Genomic DNA, 14,889 nt, shown 5'->3' with positions numbered 1-14,889 from the left:
TACAAGAGGTTTTGTCAGCACTTATCCATAGACACAAACCAGGGACAAACAAAGGTGACAAATAACAGAACTTACCAAGTCCAACACGGCTGTTTTCCAGTAAGTAGCTGAGGTGGTCAAACAGGGCTCCCTGATTGTGACAACTGATACGGCAAAAGTAACAAAGGAATCGACAGCAGCTGGCCACCATCTTTGGAAAGTTGATGTCCTAAAAAAATCACAAATGATGAAAAGGAAAGCATGGCCTAATAACAATGCACATACCTTTGAAATATGTCCTGTGGAATAACATTCATGTTCCACAAACACACAAATTTTCCTCACCTCTGATTCACCTTCTCCCAGAACATTGACCATCACTTCCATCACAGTCTCATGCATCCCTAGTGTCCTCATTAGGTTTGGATGTTGGTAGAAAACTTTATTATTCATAATATCGCTGTACATGTAACAAAAGAGACCATAAGAATACTGTTAACACTAACATGCAACAAGGAATTTAAGAGTAAATTTTCTCCCTACCCTAGTCTTCGGATCATCAGCCTCTCTTCCTCTTTTCCCATGTGGACACTGAGGAGTGAGCGGATTTGGCCCAGAGAGGACAAAAGTGCCATGGTATCCTCCACTGAGGACTGGCTGATTGTATAAGCGTTGCAGAGGGGTCCTTCCATCTGGCCACCAAGTCTTTGATACTGTCGATGCAGCAATGAGAAGACAGCCCTAACTAATTCAGGGTCCTCCATCTCACCCTCTCGAGACCAGCGCACCATGGTTTCAGAGATGAGACTCTTGAGGGGCCCTGAAGGAGTACCAAAGGTGGGAAAGTGGTGATAAAACTATAAGTACTGTCCTGCTACCCTTAAAAATAAAATATGAATTTTACATGTCAAGTACTGTAAGATAATTGAAGTATGTGTGTATATATGTATGAGCCTAAGTGCAGGTAAATAACAGGGTACATTCACAGTTTTTTTTAAATATAGTGGGACAACAAACAGCTTGTACTTACTGGGTCTGTTTGGCCTACATTGCCCTGCATCCAAGGGAGTCTTATTACATCTGACAACTCTTGCCAATAGACTAAGAAGTCGATCTTTCAAAGATATCACAGCGTCCTCTTCATCCTCTGAGTCACTGTCTGATTCAATGCCTGTACAATGACAGCAAAAATGTGGCAATTATTGTAAGTACCTTTTCAGAGCTTTTCTGTAGTTCCCTGGTGCAATGAAAATTAATAGTAAAGCAAAGATAAGCAATGTTCCTACCACAGTGTGTTTCAAGGAGGTGGTGGAAATCTTGAAGGAGCTGTTGGATTTCCAATGGACATGGACAGGTCTTTTCTTGGTCATCCTCTCTGAAGCTCAGCAGCATTTTGATCTTACAAAATTGTACAATATTGTAACCAATAAGTAATATATTGTGGACCATATTATTTGGCATGGTATGCTGCACAAACATATATTAACTCATTTAGCTAAAACACATTGTGCTTGCTCATCCCATTCTACCTGTTCCTGTGGAGGTAAGCGGAACTCCTTGGTCTTCCGAGCTGTGAGTGCAGCGGACATGTTGAGCGCCTCCATGACCTGGTTGTAGCGAAACCTTTGGTTCTCTTGCAGCTGACCCACAAAACTGTCAGAGAAAGCAATCACAGCTTCTACTCTGTGACGAACCTCACAATCACACAGGTAGGACAGCAGATGGCAGAGCTAGAAAGAGAAACACCAATACTTGAATCATAATGAAATTCTGCACACCATCTGAATTTAATCCAAGAATATGTTCTAGTTTCTACCTCAAGTTTAACAGCTTCTGGAAGGTTCATTTGAATAAGCCCTTGTTTAGTGGTGTCATCTTGTTTTCTGCTCTCAAGACATTCTTCTACATTGTCACTATCCTCTTCTTCCTCTTTGGGGGTTTTAGCATTTATGGGAAACATGGCTGGCTCCATTAGTCTGAGAACCTTCTCTAGGTCATCATCCCCAATTACCCCCATAACCAGCAGGTTGTAGAACAGCCTTAGGAGAGGAACAAGCAGAAGCTCAATATTGCCTCCTGGAGGATCCCTCACAGCCTGACCAACAGCCCACACGGCAGCACTGAGCATCTGCACAGTCAGATTCTTCAAAGTGTCCAAGGGGATTTCTGGGCTGTCTGCAAAGGCTATTTCAACTGCACCATCCCCTTCCATCCCACCACTCCTGACAAAACAAGGAGATGAAAAGTGCATTTGTGGTTTAAGGGATGTGCATCTACTAGCACTGGGAATTCCCTCTGCAGGCTGATTACTCCCTCTGTTAACACCATTAACAGGATGGGGATACAGGGTGATTTCTCTGATTTGGTCACTCATCGGAACAATGTATTCATGGTTCATCATGAGACATGCTGTACTGTGGCCGCTGAGGTAAACCTAGAGAACAAGAAAAGACATTGTCAAAATTGACCTATTCTCTTGTCCAATAATATAAAATTAATGAATATTAAATAATGCAAAAATGAATTAATTCCAACAAGCAACCTGAATAAGCAGGTGATAAAACGTTGAGCGGAGCAGACCAGTGAGGTGGGGATTCTGTATAGCATAAAGGACCTGAGGCTCATCCACATGACTGCAGAGGGCATGGCAAACTCGGGTGTTGCCAAGGGCACATAAAGAGCAATAGAGGAGAAGGGTATTGTGATGAAAGGTCAAGAGGTCTTCAAGTTCCGACAGTTCCAAAATGTCAACGCTCCTATATGAATGCCATCAAAAAAGCAAAGGCAATTTCAGTGCCATTTCTTTCAAAAGCAAATGAAAGCTGCTGCTAAATACTAAGCTATGACAGAATAAACATATTTGATTTCATTTATTCTATTCAAACTTTAACCTGTTTTCATCAGGGATCTGCAGGGTCATGACTTGCAGGGGCTCATTGCATGTAATTCTCCAACCATGCCGCTCTTCTGGCCGATCTACTAACACCTGTAATGCACTGTCTGGTACCCTGGCCCATATAGCAGGGCTGAGATGCTGGACCTGAATCCTTGGAGGACACTGTGGAGTTGGATTCCTTCTATGGCTGCGAAGCAAACCTGATGACAGTGGCATCACATTCTGGATCGCAAAGAGGAATACAAGAGCATAATTGAACATGTATAAGACCCAGTTTCCTGTAGACTGACAGTCTAATCTGTCATCAACAAACTATCCAAAGTTATTAAAGATGTTGTTTTTTAACCATCATGCAGAAGAGTTGACATGCTTGAAAAACTTAAAAAAGTGTCTTGATAGGTTTAATGGCTAAATCATAGCAATTCATTACCTTGATACGTCCCAGTTCAAACTGAAACATGTTGCTGGTGGTGGGTTTGACAAATACAGCAGGAAACAGCTTGGTACTTGCCTCCACCTGATTTGAAGTAAAATAGTATAATTGTAATAATGTAAAGCAATAATAGCTCTAATATGATGTTGTCTGAGGTATAATGTAAGTACTTTAGAATGGGGTTTAATGTATTAAACAATAAATCAAATCACAATCGTTTGAGGGACTTACTTGGTAGAAAGTGGCCATGTCCATTCCATTGGAGGTAAAAGTGAGCAGTCCTGTGGCTGAGTCAATTAGGCAGCCAATTTCTAACCCTGCACTTCTCCGACTTTGAGACAGGCCAGTTGCCTCTCCAGCACACACCATGTAACAGTTACGTCGCGTCACACTGCGCAAAAGTACAGAAGTGTTTTTCATGCCACATACTGAAATACAACACAAAACATCTGCACCACAAACTGATTTTCAAATCAACATCATGATCCTGACCGCAATTAGTATTTAAAAGCTTGGTAGAGTCTCTGCTTGTGTTGGTGCACACTAACCTTTCCAGCACCTTGCCACTGTCATCTCCAAGTGTAACAGTCACAGTGTGGACGCTGTCAGTGTCAAATGTCATGTCATACTGATGAAAATCAGAGGTCACCCAGCCTACCCACACATTCAGTGGCTCCTGTCCTGGAAGCACCCTCACTGAATAGTAATACTGAAACAGAGAGGTCACTTGGTGTCACTGTTTGGTATTTGCATCTTGCATTTCAAGCTTTTATTGTGATAAGCATATAACTTCATTTGCATAATGCATCACAATGCGTTTTATGTTTTTTTTTAATACATTATTTAAATACAAAAAACATGTTGACATTTCAATGCAAGGAGATTACGCTATACAGAAACATTTGGTTTCTTTTTGTATTTATGTATGTATGAAAATCAAACTTACTCTGGAGCTCTGTATAAGTTGATCATAATTATCTTTGTCAATTACAACGTCTTCAAGAAGGCGAGCAGATGAATTGCTGATGACTAAGCCTGGTTTACTTCTCTTCAGCATGAACCTGACAGACCACACACATTAATTTGTACAATAGCACAATGATTTTGCATTGATCTTTCATTTTTGCTACTTTTTTCAAGTATTAATTAGGAGGAAAGACATAAAAATACTATATTTATGTCATATATCTTAAACATATGTAAAGATAGTGAACTAAATATTTATTCTACATTAAAATTTTCATAATCATTACTCAAATTACCGATGTTTCAGTCTAGATGTTTTCTCTTGGCTATGATCCTTGTGGTTAAGCTCATCTCTTGAGCCAGCAAAGCTATGAGCTGACTTCATCAGGACTTCAAAGTCAGAGTCCACCTCCTCGTGATCTTTCCTTCCTAAGACAATAGGCATTAATTACAGCAGGGCCTCAGGGAGTTTTAGCAGAATAATTTATAAAGGTCACTAATCTAAATGAATCTGAATTACTGTAGCTATCCAGATTACATAATAATTTTATATGCTGTATATGACATTTGTTGTTGCTTGATGTGGTTAAGTTCATGTCTTCTTTTGGCTCAACTTGAACAGCAAAAAAGTGAATATCAGTCTACCTGAACTTGGAGAAACAGGGCTGGAGGCCCCTGGAAGAACAACTCCTGTAGGGCTTCGGAGGACAGCAGCACATTCAATGAACATGCTGAGCCTGTAAAAACCCATCTCACTTCCACCACCATGGTGTGCCAACAACCGCTGCGAGACCCTCAAGCTGGATAAGGAATCCGCTGAGCCATTGACTTTTGTGACCTTGAATAAGATTTGAACAAGGATCAAGATTATGAATAAACTAGTGCTATAAGCAGACACACACGGTAATGCAGATAAATAATGTACACTGCATTATTTACAAATGAAAGACATTTCTACCAAGTAACTAGATAAAAAAGCTTACATGAGTAAACAAACCTGTAAGCTGTGATCTTCAGGCAGTATGGAGGTAAACTGAGGTTGTTTCCAACTCATCCACAAGGCTGGATCTCTGGCCATGTTGACAGCAAAAGGCCTGAAGCCCTCATGCAGACCACATACAGTAAAATACTGCAAAGACCCCACATGGCGGCCCAGGTTCAGTCTTCCCACCTGGTTCACCCCAACACTGACCACAGGCAACAAGCCTTGAAAACACGAGGAGAGACAATCAGATCAATAGATTTTGAAAATAGTTAGTGCAATACACTGTATAAAGTCAAATAATCTTGCACACCATCCAGAATTTCAAAATCTCTGGCAGCCAGCTCTGATCCTGTGTCATTAAACAGCACTTCTCCATTGAGTGTGACCATCATGGTGCGTTCAGCCATGTCCACCAAACAGCCCACCACATCACCTCTGAGCCACGGACGTCCCATGGGCTCACCACCCTGATGGTACCACTGACCCTGAAAGCAACAATGGGATTGCAAGAAAAGTGTAGGAAGTGTAGAAGAACAAATTCAAAGTTATTGTTTAGCTATTTTTGGGGCATTCAAATGTTTCTGTCTGAGATCAGTGATGGTCACACAGCTAGAACACAACAGTGCAAATTTCTAAAAGCCAAGAAAAAATACATGATTTATCCTCTCTATCAGAACAAAATCACAGCGGGTTCTGTTGTTTTACTAGTGACTAAGAACTAATATGAATATTTTACCTCAAGTCCATCAAAGACATATGCCTGGTCATCTGAGCCCAGCTCTTTATCTGGACTACAGCCTGGTCGAGCCCAGCCCACTCTCATGCTTCCTGCTGTCAGCACTTCAAATTCAAAATACCACTTCCCTCGGGTCACAGAATAAGATTTATCTGGTCTGAACACTCTACACTTCTCAGCAGAGAAGAGACTTGGCTTTGATAATGGGGCTGTAAATCCAAAAAAACAGAGAAAAAATAAAAATAAAAACTACATGCACTCACAACTCATAAAATACATTTTTAACAGTTTTTTGCATTATTTACTATTTATGTTATTTTATATTATCTATATTATTATTTGACATGAAAGTAAGCTAATTTGCACACAAAATGAAATGCATATTACATCCAAGAGTTTAAAATCAAGGCCACTGGACATTGCCATGTTTTGTGAGGATGTATCGCTACTGCGTGGCAGCCGTGGCTTTGAATTTAAACTATTGGTTATAAAGTAACATTTATTGAAGTATTGCTTTTAAGATTAATGAATAGGGCCTCTGAGACTTACTCTGTTCCTGGTTGAAGGGCTCTAGGCTGTAGCCATATGCCAGCAAGGTACAGACAGCCTCTTTGACACTCTCCCTGCCCTGTCTTCTAGTTTTTTCATCAAGAAGGTTGTAGGGCACAAGATATGGGCTTCGCTTTCCCTTTATGTCCTAAAAATATGGACAGCAAAGTGAACAGATAGCTGTCAGAGAATGTAATGCAATGTTTATGAATAAGATACAGTGTTAAGAGATTATTCTTGAATTACTAGAATAATCTGAGAACACGTCTTCATATACCAGCATACATATCATAGAAAAAAAGAATTGAAGATTAATTTCCAGTTAAATCAACATACAGCACTATGACTGTCCAATGTTTGAATGCGAGTATGTCTGATCAATACAGTATTACAGCAGAGAACACAAACCTGTTGTGCTCCATAGGTCCATCCCTGTTTTATTCGCTCTCTGGCCCATACATTGTGTTCATTCTCTGCCAACAAGCTAACCACTTCCTCATGGGCTGAGCTCAGAACAACCTGGCTTAGGTCTACTGGACTAGGCCTGTAGCCACTGAGCTGGCCATACCTGAGGGGATGGAATAAAAAGCTAAGGTTTATAACTTTAGGGTGAACTTTTGTTTTGCCAATATTAATCAAGAAACTTCCCTGCATTGTAACCCACCATGTGCAATGACAACAAACAAAATGCTTTATCTTTTTCAATATATATAATATACATATACTTACTTGTTGGGAGGTCTCAGATATTTGACTCGCTCTTCTGCATGGTCATCCATCAAACCAATGTGAAAACCGAGGGCAAGGAGTGTCCTATGGTGGAAAAACAGCAACACTGCTATTGTAGGTGCTGATTACAAATTAGTTTAAAGCTGGAAGGTCTGCTGTCACATATTTGTGTATAATAAAAGACTAAATCAATATGCAAATCTTACCGGAGGGTGTCCTGCGCCATGTGAAGGTTCTGGTTTTTCTCTAGCTCTGGCAACTTGGAGAACTCTACAAGACATGGATCATGACGTTTAACTTCATCTCTCACCTGTTGGGCAAAAACACACCCTGTTCACACCTGGTACACATGAGCTGGCAGAAAGTCATACACACCATGGTAAGCATTGCTATACTATTGCTATACTAATTTTCTTACTGGTCCATGTGTCCATCCATGATTGATCTTGTCCATTGCCCAGAACTCGTGAATATTCTCAGCCATTTTTTCTCGGATGTCCTCAAGTTGTGGGGGCAATGCCACCTACAAGGGTAACATTTGTAATGTACACATAATTAAACAACTGACAAATTAGTAGTTTAAAATCTGAAACCACTCCAAACAAAATTGTTTACAGTAATTATTACCTTGGTAATGTCTATTGGTGCAGGAGTAAAGACCACTGGAGAGATGGGAACTATTGGGCCCATAAGCTCTTGCTTTCCTTCTCCACAATTCATGACATATTTCTCACATAGTTCTATCTTCAGTTTGCCTTTCGGGAGCAAAGCTTCAGAACACGAAGAAAAACCTGGTGGGGGAAAGAAGCGGAATTCTCCATGCCTTCCCCCAAACAGAAAACGAACCCTGGTTTCCAAAAAGATAGGTTTAGGTACTTAAAAAGAACAAAAACCAAAAGCTGGCAGCCTATATCATGTAAAAAACAAAGATTATCAGCACTACTGACCTCACTCCAGCAGAGAAGCTGACCACGGGAAAAAAAAGTCCATTAGCACTGAAGTTCTCCAACATGCCCTGTACAGGTAGACCATTGACCCGAAAGGAGATGCAGGGAACAGTGAGGTCAAGGCAACAGCTAACCACATCATTATCTTTCAGCAGGTGAGGGAAGGGAGAGCTGACTCTGCGGCCCACACAGCCTGAGATTCAGGAGAGACACAGTTAACAGAGTTCACATTTCTTATTTTATCGTTTGTTGTTTTTTCTTCCCAATAGGTTTGAGACTTACAGTTTCAGAATGTATAATAATATGAGCCAGTTAATCTACTTGAGTTTTCCTGTCTACTGGACCAATTTAAACATCAACATAATAACATAATATAATACCAAAATTGCAAGTTTTTTTTTTGCTAAATCACTCAGTGTAGGCATCCCTGCTGCTACTCATAATGACAATGTATTAGTCTCCCAATCATGATAATATAGTAATGTATCTCTCTAGATAATTAAGTTCTGCTACAGTGTTATTTTAATAGCCAAGAAACAAATGAAAAACAGATTAACTCTAATCTAACTCTATCTATATCTTTATAAATAATTACATAAGATGTCTTTTTTCTACTTTAAGGTATTGGAAAAATGTTGCACTTCTCAATATTTTTGCTGTAAACAAACTAACTTATTTAATCATTGGCCAGTAAGCAAAATCCCCCAAAATACTAAACACAGACTCTTATCTCTTATGTGAGCTCATCCACACCTGACCAGACGTGAAGCCCATCAAAGCCATATGAGCAGAGATCGTCGCCCACACCATTGCTGCCCCAGCCCACTCCTCCTGTCGGCCTAGGCTGGTAGCCTTTAGTGGAAGCCCAACCTACACGCAGGTGTGTGGGCTCAGGTGTAAGGAAGGGGTTGATGTGATCCACGACCAATTCATAGTACCACCTCCGAGGCTGGGCTGAATCGTCCCCCAGTGCCAGGAGGAGGTTTGGTCTCATGCTGTGGAGAATCAATGCGCAGAGAGTAGCAAAAACAAACAAAATACACAATATTTAGGTACATATCCTTAAAACTGGTTAGACTGTATAATTTTGGATAACGAGGTATATATTTTGAAATTTGAAATCATCTGGCTTTTGACAGAGACACAGTTTCTTACTTACCATTGCCATGGCAGTAAAAAAAAATCATAAAAATCATCATAATGATAACTAATATTAATTATGAGTTTACTTTATGCTAAGTCAGAATTAATCTGTGCAAGTTTGTGGACTCTCTGAAAGCCTCTATTTAGAATATTACTACCCAATGGAAAAGGTGTTCGAAAGATGGGACACACAGCAAGGGAGACTGAATAAAAGGAAGACAAAAATAAATAAAGCAAAAAAAAAGAGAGACCAAAAACAGTATCTTGCAATATTGGTAAAATGTGGTGGCTGAGAAAAACATGGAGAGAAAATTTATGAGATAAAAGAAATCAGAATGAAAGCAGGTGAAGTAATGAAGCATTTAACTGAACAGAAGTAAAAGTGATAGAAGAAGAAATGGCTTGAGGAGGAAGAAAGAGCTGGGGAATGGACTGAGCAGGTGTGTGAAGAATATGAAGCTAAATAAGCTATAAGGCCTGGGGAAGAAAATGGGCCACTGATAGAGAAAAGCATGATAAAAGAAGGCAGCTGCTGACAGAGGAAAGGGCAGATTGAAGGAAAAAAAACAAAGCTCAAAGGAAGCGGGAAATGGAAACTCCCTACAAGATCAGACAGCGCAGCTTGCCAAAATATTGGGAGACAGAAGACGAACATGAAATATGATGAAACTGGCCAAACATTGTCCAAAGATTAACTCAGTTGAGTCATAGCACCTTGGGCAGTGGGCAACTTTTCCAAAGCTTCATCAGAATAGATTGACACAAAAGCATATGTGCACTGACATTACTGGTCTGATTTATTTAGACAAAAGCCAGTACAGCAAACAAAGAGATGACACTAGACAAGTCTTCAATTAAGTCCAACAGAGAAAAAAGGAGAGGTGTGTGAAGAGACAGACATCATCATACAAATGGAAAACATCAAGAATACCATTCTATGTCCATGGCAGTAAGAGCTCTACAGCTGACAAACTGCTCTGCTAAACAAATGCATTATCATGCACCAGAAGAGCCCATTCAGAGAATTAAAGAGTAAACACAATAAAGGATGGTGTATGGACAACACGCTTTTGTTCTGAATAATTATATTTCAAATTTTCTATCTTTTATGCGACTGATTTTTATGTGTAGAGAGTGACACAAATAGACAAACACAGAGGAATTCAGAAAAAAAGAATGAATGAGGGATGAATAACTCCCTCAAAACAGGATGAAAAAGCAGTCCTATTCAGAGAACACATTGTAAACGGTACCTGGTGACCTGATTAACCAGACGTGTTTGGAGCAGTAAATCTCTGTCTGGCAGCAGGCTGTCACAGATGAGGTTCTGATTGGACCGTACTGCCACACCATGGCACACACACAAAGAGCACAGCACCTCCAGCACCTGGAACACAACCCGTCAGCACTTCATGCAGCAATAGCTTGATATACAAAGGGAAACGATCCCACATTAGGCAGCACGTAAACCGCTATAATGGCTGTTACAACTGCAATACTTGTCTCTATGTTCTTGCATTGGTGAAATATGTTTGAACTACATGACCACAAGGAGACACATTTACTGTTTAGATAATGCAACTGTTTTTACCAGAAAATCTAATTTGGATGTACCCAATATTCATATATAATAATCACAATAACAGGTCACAAACTTTGTGCATTGGGATTATTAATAAAGCTGGCAAATAAAATCTCACCTTGTGGTTGCATCCATGCTTGTCTAGAAATGAAATGATAGACTGAATGTGTCCATCTTTGATAACATTGAGTGCTTCAGGACTTTCCACAAGGACACAATGTAGAACCTCCAGGACTCCTGTAAATACAAGTAATCATTACCATGGGATTCTAGATGTTTCTACACTACTGAGATGAAATATAATAGCTAATATAGCATATTACAAAAACAGCTGACAAATAGATAATTTCTGAAGGCTTATTAACAAAAAGCCCACAAATCCAACCAACCAGAAGACGCCTCCAGCCGGTCTAGCCTGCTAATCAGCCAGTCTACAGAACCAGCGAAATGTGCACAGTTCACACGGTTTCCTCTGATCAAAGCAGCTGTAGAGAAAACCAAAGACATTCTTAAGCAAAATGCAATTGGAAGTATTATTAACTGATCCATAGCTATTAAAGAAGAACATGTACATCTTTTCAGTGACTGTGAAAATTGAAAGAAGTGTTAATTCTCACCCAGCAGCTCATAGAAATTGTTGAGGATGGCCTCCCACTCTTCTCCTGTGTCAGACTCAGTAAAATGAGAACCACTGCTATATTGGTGTAGACGGTCAATACAATCTAGGATCAAATCTATCACACCCTTAAAAGAAAACAAGGTATACTTAAGGACCAGTGAAAAAACACTGCATGTACTGTAAGCCCAATTTATCCATTCACACACCTAAATTTACCTCTTGTTCAAACATGTTTTGGCGATTCCTTAGGGTGGCCATTTTGGTTTGTTTAGCTTCATGGGTAAGGCCCTCAGCAGGAGGCTGGAAGTATTTTATTAGATCCTGCAGACTACATGTCACCATCTCCATGGGAAGGCTAACAGGGTGATGGTTTCCATCTTGATGAGAACCATCCAGTTTCCTAAAGAGAAGGTGATTTGCTTTGTGAGGTTGGAAATAACATATTAGTGCAAATTATCCCATCTTCCAAAACACTCAGTGTATTCTACAAGAACAAGCACAGTACTAAATCATCTTTCAGCTGGACTTGTAGTCTAACACTTTGCTTCAATCACTAGCACCCTTCACTGGTCTCTGTGAATACGCTCCCTTACGAATGACTACAGGTCTTAATCTGGCCTTACCTTATAAAGCAATTGAAGAGGAGAGCAGCACTCCGGATTAGTCTGGCAGTGTGAGATTCCTCCCTCTGAGAACGAGACAACGCCAACCCGTCGTCCATATGACCCTCGCTGTGCAAAATGGCCTGAAAAACATCATTTTTAACAGTTTCTAGTTAATTCTTGACCGGTCTTGAACGGTTTAAGGGAAAAAAACAATATAATCTATGGATTTACCTTTCGCTGAGCCCCTCCTATGTGGGACTTAGCATCAGCAGATTGGTAGGTTAGCCAGAGCCCAGAGTCTACATGTTGAACATAACAAACTGAGTCTCCATACTTGATTTCTGGGCTTCCCATGCCATCTGCATTGGACTTTGTGCCACTGTCAAGCTTCTCCTATGGTAAATAAAAAAGGACACCTGTATTATCACATACATCAAAGCCGTAGGTGTTCTACAGTTAATGAACTTGTATCATCAAATAGTTAAAAAAAACACACGTCATGTATGTCAATTATCAGGTCAGTCCTGAAAACATTCAGCGTATTACTGACCTTCGATGACTGGAAGCAGAAGGAAGTTGTACTGATGTCCGCCCTGTCATAATCCACCAGGTGCAGGCCTTTCTCCCCTGTAAGACCCAGGTACCTCCCAGTTGTTACATGGCATAGTCTGAATGGCTGGCCCCAACTTATATGCCTACCACTCCAACTGGGAGAGAGCAAGAACATTGTGGGTTTTTTTGGGGTTTTTTTGCTGCTCTGAAGAAAACTTAACGATCTACGTGTTTTTCTGTATTTCTGTAAAGGGACAGGGGCCATACAACCCTTATTCCACTGGGAAAATCTAGTGCCTGGCAACTTAATAAATCCTTCAAGCAAAAACAGCAGAAACAAAAATTCTGAGCACTGTTCTCGAAGGTGACCCCAAGCTTGCCTGATGGACAATCAAAAATACATGCTGATCCTCCTGAAACAATCCCTGTAAACTTACACAACACGCAGACACTCTAGCCTCCAGAGAGAGCGGGCATGGCTGGAGACTGATCCAATTTCATAATGCATTATCCTACATTAAGAAAACAGACATGGTCACAAATGTAAAGGACGTTTTCTCAAGCAGACATAGACAAGAGGAGCCTGGTCTGTTCAACTGACCTTTGAAGCTCCTCTCCATGCTCTGTAGAGGGAATAGTCAGACAAGCATCACTATGGCTGTGGAGTAGCCGCAATGTTTCACCCCCTTTCAGGTATCCTAGGATAAACACAAAAACATTTCGAATATCAGCCAGAGATTTCTACCTATTCTTAACTATAATGGACCTAAATGGCCTGTGGTGCTCAAAGTGCCAAAAAAAAACTTTTAAAAGTGAATATCAATGTTTCATTCAAAAACATACGGCCTAATTACTCAGGAAAACTACACCTATAAATGAAATTACTCGCATAAAATAAATTTGCATTGTTATTTTTATTAACATCTGGACACGGACAGCAAAAATGTCACATCTATAACACAATAAGTATAAAAATGAAAGGATCCTTTGTTTAATGAACACAAATCAATCAATTTAATTTTATCGCTTGAGAAGATGCTGTTTTTCCAGCATGCAAAAAGGAGGGAAAAAATTTATATGACACTTGCCTTGAGCAACTGCACCTCCAGAGCAGATGGGTGCAACACTCCAGAGAGTCTGCTGGAAGGCGGCATTTACAATCAGACTGTCACTCAGGCTTTTGTTGTCAGATACAGTGCCAAAGGACAAGTGCTAGGAAGAAAAAAGATGGTAAGAAGAAAAAGAAGCTCATCAACAATAAATACAACTGTAGTTTTTATTTTTCTAGCTAAATAAGTTATCAGGCAGAGAGAACACAGAAATCACAGAAAATGACAGAGGAAAAAATGGAAAAATCTTTGTCGGTTGTTCAAAATGTTTTAATCATTTCACAAAAACATTTTCTAACTCACCAGATATCTCTCTGAAGACACACTGACCAGAATGAGGTCATCCCCAACACGCACCTTCTCACCCTCTGACCTCTGTCTGGATGCTGGGTGGACCGTCCACCAACATGCCTCACCTGAGCCACAGACAGAATATAAATAAAGAACAAGAACAGAAGAAGACCACTTTATAGTCAAGACACAAAAACTTTTGAGTTTATGCATTATAAACACAAATATGTTGACCTGTAAATTACCTTCTTTATCCTCTTGAAGGCCAATATCAAATGCCAGCTTGTCAGCTGAAGACTGTGATGAAGACAAGCAGCTGAGATACTAGAAGTGAAAAAAATACAGGTACATATATTTAAAAATTAAGACCTCCTGATTTATTTTAGAATTATAAAAATATGACTCACCATGCCACTGTATGAATGCAGGAACAACACTGCCTGACCATACAGAAGAGTGCGATGGCTACCTCCATTTTCCACCTGTAAAATCACAATCAAAAGATATGAACAAAGAAAACAAATACAACAATCCATTGAAGAAATAGTGGGCGAAAAGCAACACACACATGCAATGTGTCCCCAAGACACTGTATTTGCAAGTTACTTTAAATAAACATCAGCTGTGCCAGTGATGACTCATTTAGCAATGTTATAAGACTGTGCTAACCTTAGACCAGTTTACAGAACAGTAAGTCTGATTATCTTATCCCACCTGTCACTGGGCAGAAGTGGAACCTTCTTGCTGTGATGCAACATTGCTAACCAC

General features: G+C 40.1%; 1 protein-coding gene across 1 annotated transcript in view; it reads right to left on the bottom strand.

The window, feature by feature from the left end:
* The window catches only part of ryr2b (ryanodine receptor 2b (cardiac)), a 52,000-nt gene that overhangs the window by 34,491 nt on the left and 2,620 nt on the right, over positions 1-14,889 (bottom strand). Inside the window, exons 4-43 of the mRNA XM_028422617.1 lie at positions 14,529-14,603; positions 14,367-14,445; positions 14,134-14,246; positions 13,810-13,933; positions 13,323-13,419; positions 13,159-13,233; positions 12,720-12,876; positions 12,401-12,562; positions 12,188-12,309; positions 11,781-11,964; positions 11,563-11,689; positions 11,335-11,430; positions 11,064-11,182; positions 10,617-10,750; positions 8,974-9,215; positions 8,221-8,413; positions 7,901-8,120; positions 7,692-7,796; positions 7,480-7,583; positions 7,274-7,357; positions 6,953-7,112; positions 6,545-6,692; positions 5,996-6,204; positions 5,570-5,744; positions 5,272-5,480; positions 4,920-5,112; positions 4,571-4,703; positions 4,255-4,369; positions 3,857-4,017; positions 3,540-3,699; positions 3,306-3,392; positions 2,871-3,097; positions 2,522-2,735; positions 1,796-2,413; positions 1,509-1,709; positions 1,266-1,377; positions 1,010-1,150; positions 523-799; positions 325-439; positions 76-208 (exon numbers count right to left, since the gene is read on the bottom strand). Of these exons, the coding sequence (XP_028278418.1) occupies positions 76-208; positions 325-439; positions 523-799; positions 1,010-1,150; positions 1,266-1,377; positions 1,509-1,709; positions 1,796-2,413; positions 2,522-2,735; positions 2,871-3,097; positions 3,306-3,392; positions 3,540-3,699; positions 3,857-4,017; positions 4,255-4,369; positions 4,571-4,703; positions 4,920-5,112; positions 5,272-5,480; positions 5,570-5,744; positions 5,996-6,204; positions 6,545-6,692; positions 6,953-7,112; positions 7,274-7,357; positions 7,480-7,583; positions 7,692-7,796; positions 7,901-8,120; positions 8,221-8,413; positions 8,974-9,215; positions 10,617-10,750; positions 11,064-11,182; positions 11,335-11,430; positions 11,563-11,689; positions 11,781-11,964; positions 12,188-12,309; positions 12,401-12,562; positions 12,720-12,876; positions 13,159-13,233; positions 13,323-13,419; positions 13,810-13,933; positions 14,134-14,246; positions 14,367-14,445; positions 14,529-14,603 (6,400 nt within the window). The remainder of the gene's footprint in view (positions 1-75; positions 209-324; positions 440-522; positions 800-1,009; positions 1,151-1,265; positions 1,378-1,508; positions 1,710-1,795; positions 2,414-2,521; positions 2,736-2,870; positions 3,098-3,305; positions 3,393-3,539; positions 3,700-3,856; positions 4,018-4,254; positions 4,370-4,570; positions 4,704-4,919; positions 5,113-5,271; positions 5,481-5,569; positions 5,745-5,995; positions 6,205-6,544; positions 6,693-6,952; positions 7,113-7,273; positions 7,358-7,479; positions 7,584-7,691; positions 7,797-7,900; positions 8,121-8,220; positions 8,414-8,973; positions 9,216-10,616; positions 10,751-11,063; positions 11,183-11,334; positions 11,431-11,562; positions 11,690-11,780; positions 11,965-12,187; positions 12,310-12,400; positions 12,563-12,719; positions 12,877-13,158; positions 13,234-13,322; positions 13,420-13,809; positions 13,934-14,133; positions 14,247-14,366; positions 14,446-14,528; positions 14,604-14,889) is intronic.

Source organism: Parambassis ranga, chromosome 15 (assembly GCF_900634625.1).
Source record: "Parambassis ranga chromosome 15, fParRan2.1, whole genome shotgun sequence".
Classification (NCBI taxonomy): domain Eukaryota; kingdom Metazoa; phylum Chordata; class Actinopteri; family Ambassidae; genus Parambassis; species Parambassis ranga.
This window is presented reverse-complemented; position numbering and strand designations above follow the sequence as displayed.